The 3773-nt window shown below is 44.8% G+C and overlaps 1 protein-coding gene across 1 annotated transcript; it reads left to right on the top strand.

The window, feature by feature from the left end:
• The first annotated feature begins 1460 nt into the window (after nt 1–1460).
• On the top strand, nt 1461–3566 carry LOC119361876. The gene is made up of 7 exons (XM_037627036.1): nt 1461–1695; nt 1786–1932; nt 2026–2196; nt 2318–2378; nt 2796–2881; nt 2974–3063; nt 3192–3566. Exons 1-7 carry the CDS (start codon nt 1567–1569, stop codon nt 3252–3254), a joined length of 747 nt encoding a protein of 248 aa, XP_037482933.1. The 5' UTR covers nt 1461–1566; the 3' UTR covers nt 3255–3566.
• Nucleotides 3567–3773: the final 207 nt, after the last annotated feature.

Raw genomic sequence — 3773 nt, 5'->3', positions numbered from 1 at the left:
GGAATGGGTCATGTCAATCACATCATTCTTCTAATGATGTGATCCCATTAATCAAATGACAACGCATGTCTATGGTTAGGAAACATAACCATCTTTGATTAATGAGCTAGTCAGGCATACTAGTGACTATATGTTTGTCTATGTATTCACACATGTATCATGTTTCCGGTTAATACAATTCTAGCATGAATAATAAACATTTATCATGATATGAGGAAATAAATAATAACTTTATTATTGCCTCTAGGGCATATTTCCTTCAGTGGTAGCCAAGGATTCCTATGGGAATGTGATAGTTTCCTCTTGGGATTTCATTGGGCTTTGTAAAAGCACGGAGGAAGCGGAACTCCGGGCATGTATTGCTGGCCTTTATATAGGTATTACTCTACACAATCCTGTAATTTTAGAGACTGACTGTGCGTTTGTTGCTGCGTCTCTTGCAAAGGATAATTTTGACAGGTCAACACTTTTTTATTTGAAGAAGGAAGCAATGAATATCTCCAAGATGGTAAATGGGTTCAAAATTTCAAAGATTAATCGATCAGCCAATGTGGTGGCTCATCTCATTGCTAAGTATAGTCTTGAAAATAGATCAGATGGTATTCTTGTTAATGATGTTCCACCCTGTGTGGTGAATTTTGTAACGAGTGATTATAATAACTATCTTGGTTAATTAATATATGTGGTGGTTTAAAAAAAGCTCTTGGTTCCTCAAAAAAGAGTTCAAGCTCTCAATTATTTCTGGGAAAGCTTAATAATGCACTATATCTCTTGCCTAAGTTTTGTGCTTATGGTGGTGGGGTGGGTTGTGTGTTCAAAAGGGCAAAAGGAAAACTGAAAGTTCTAAATTTGTAGAAGTTTAAAAAATCTCAAAAGTTCAAATGTTGGAAAGTCTTAAACCTTAGAAGTTCGTACTCCCTCCGGTCCTTTTTAGTCTGCATATAAGTTTTATCCGAAGTCAAATTATCTCTACTTCGATCAAACTTATAGAAGAAAGTATCAACATTCACAATGCCAACTCAATATTGTTAGATTCGTTATGAAATGCAGTTTCATAGTACATACATTTGATATTGTGGATGTTGATATTTTCTTAATATGAATTTGGTCAAACTTTGTGGTGATTGACTTGCCACAAATCTAATATGCGGAGTAAAAAGGACCGGAGGGAGTACTTCGAAATTTCAAGCTTTGGAAATTTCGCAGAAGATTAAATTTTGTTCTGAACAATGTTGAGAGTTTGAAATCTTGCCATTTTCAATGTGGATTGATGAACGATGTCGGTGCCGTTCTTCTATGACAGTTCTTCTATGGATGTTCACCAAATAGGGAAATTGTTTGGAATTTATTTATTTGTTTTAAACCCAAAAACGGGAAAGTAGACGGGCCGGCCCGTTGGGCCATCCGAAAGCCATATTGTTGTGGTACTAGTACTATAATCTTATCGTTAGCATCCTTGCTCCATCCATCGTACGGTACACTCGTACCAATCAGCGTTAGCGCGAAGGGATAACGTCCGTCCGTTCCATCCTCGCGCGCGCGGCCGCTCCGGCTCCGGCTCCGGCCATGGCGTCCACCTCCGCCTCCCTCGGCGCCATCCTCCAGCGCTTCCCGCTGCTCGCGCCCCGCCCCGCCTCCCGCCGCGCGCCCACCGCCCGCCGCGCCGTCGCCAACAAGATCTCCTGCATCGGATGGGTACGTACCAGTACCACGTCTCTCCATCTCTCGGCCCAACTGGCTGCCCGGTGGTGACTGACTGACGCGCTCGGTTTGGGACGCTCGCAGGACCCGGAGGGCATCCTGGCGCCGCCGCAGCCGGGCCACATCGCGCGCCTCGAGTTCCGGCGCCGCCTCGACAGCGACGCCGACGCGCGCGCCGCCTTCGACCTCCAGGTCAAGGAGGAGCAGGAGCGCCGCCGCAAGGAGCGCGAGGTACTGCAATTCATTCATCCATTGCCATTCCGTCCGTCGAGCACGTCCTGTGGCCGGGCTGAGCTAAGACCTCCTGACACGGCGTGGGTGCAGGCGCGGGTGATACCTGAGACGGACGCCGGGCTGGTGGAGTTCTTCCTGGACACGGACGCGCGGGAGATCGAGATCGAGATCGGCAGGCTCCGGCCCAGGCTCAACAAGGGCTTCTTCGACCACATCCAGCGCGAGATCGCGCAGATCAAGTTCGCAGTCACCAGAACAGCGGTCTGTACTGCCAACTTGAACTTGTGCTCCCTGCTTCCTCTGCTCTTGAGTGTGCGGTAAAATTTGTTCCAACTGATAAATTCCAGCCTGATTTTGGTTTCCTCTGTGTGCGCGCTCGCAGGCAAATGAAGACAGACTGATCGAGCTGGAGGCGATGCAGAAGGTCATCGGGGAGGGAGTCGGTCAGTGAACAAAATCTTAGCTCTATTAAACCATGGGAAATTTTACGGTACATCATACTACTCAACATAACGGGTAGTATTAAGTTAATCTAATGGTCAGCATGAGACCGTCAGATTTTAACTTAAGGACATATTGGTAATTATGAACGAGTGTGGGATGGAGAATTACCGCGTGAGATTTCAGGGGAAGGTGTCTGCGGGATGGATACATTTGAACTACCCAAAACACCCTTAATTACTTAATATACTACCGAAAATCTAGTGTAGTATCTGCTCATCTGGGCCATTGAACTAAAAAAATAAACGGTCCAAATTAATCTGATGTACCGTAAAAAGTCTCACTAAACCATCTCAATGTTCCAAGCTAGGTAGATAACTTCTCTGTATCTGTAACTGTTGCCCTTGCTGATGATGCAGAGGCCTACGACAAGCTGCAAAACGACCTGGTCACGGCCAAGGAGCGGCTCACCAACATCCTGCAATCCAAAGATAGGAAGAAAACTGTAAGATCTGAAACAACAAGAGCTCAAAAATGCCGTCACTAGTCTGGTATGAACCTGCTGAGTTTTTGTAATTGTGAATTGCTCTTGCGCAGCTGCTCGACATGGTTGAACGGAACGAGCTCAACATGTCCATATTAACGCTTCTCGACGAGAACATAGCGAGCGCCAAGACCAGTAACCAGGTGATGTGCTGCCCCTGGCCTCTATAAGGAATGAGAACCGGATAAATTAGCAATGCTTTGGATCTTTGATCGTGTGCTTCTTTTGCTACTATTTATTCTAAACCTGTGTGTTTGTGTTTACTTTTCAGGAGGAGGCCGTGGCTTTCATGGAGGATGTGCGCTCATCTATGCTGAAATACATAACAGTATAAATTTTGCCTACATACACCGGTGACCAGTTATCTCTGCTATGGCACTGGAGTCGTCTTCGGCGCATAGTTGTTCAAATTAATTCAATGGAGCTGTAATTCACAAGGCCATCTTGTGTGTTGTAATTTTGTTTCGGTTGTATCTAGTTGTTCTGTCTGATATATGTTGCAATTGTCAGTAGCTTTACTGGCAAAAAGAGATTGTACAATCATATATACATGCACGGCTGTACCAGAAACAAATACAACAAGACTATGATCTGTTCTCCTGGTCGGTAAACTGGTTTACCAATGTATGATTTGCTAGTGGTTTCTTACAACATGTAACAATTTGCACTGAAGTTCACACAAAGGGCTGTACTTAGGAAGAGGCAGTATCTATGTTTGAGAATGATCTGCAGAAAAAGGAGGTACACCGCGTTTTCTTACTTAAGTGCATATAATCCATGGCGATTAAAGTTAAACACAGGCCCCTGATGCTTGAATGAAACGGAAAAAATGCAGATTCTGCTGTCTAAAGAG

This window comes from Triticum dicoccoides, chromosome 2B, assembly GCF_002162155.2.
Source record: "Triticum dicoccoides isolate Atlit2015 ecotype Zavitan chromosome 2B, WEW_v2.0, whole genome shotgun sequence".
Taxonomy (NCBI): Eukaryota; Viridiplantae; Streptophyta; class Magnoliopsida; order Poales; family Poaceae; genus Triticum; species Triticum dicoccoides.
Note: the sequence above shows the minus strand (reverse complement) of the source record. Positions and strands in the feature narration are given on the sequence as shown.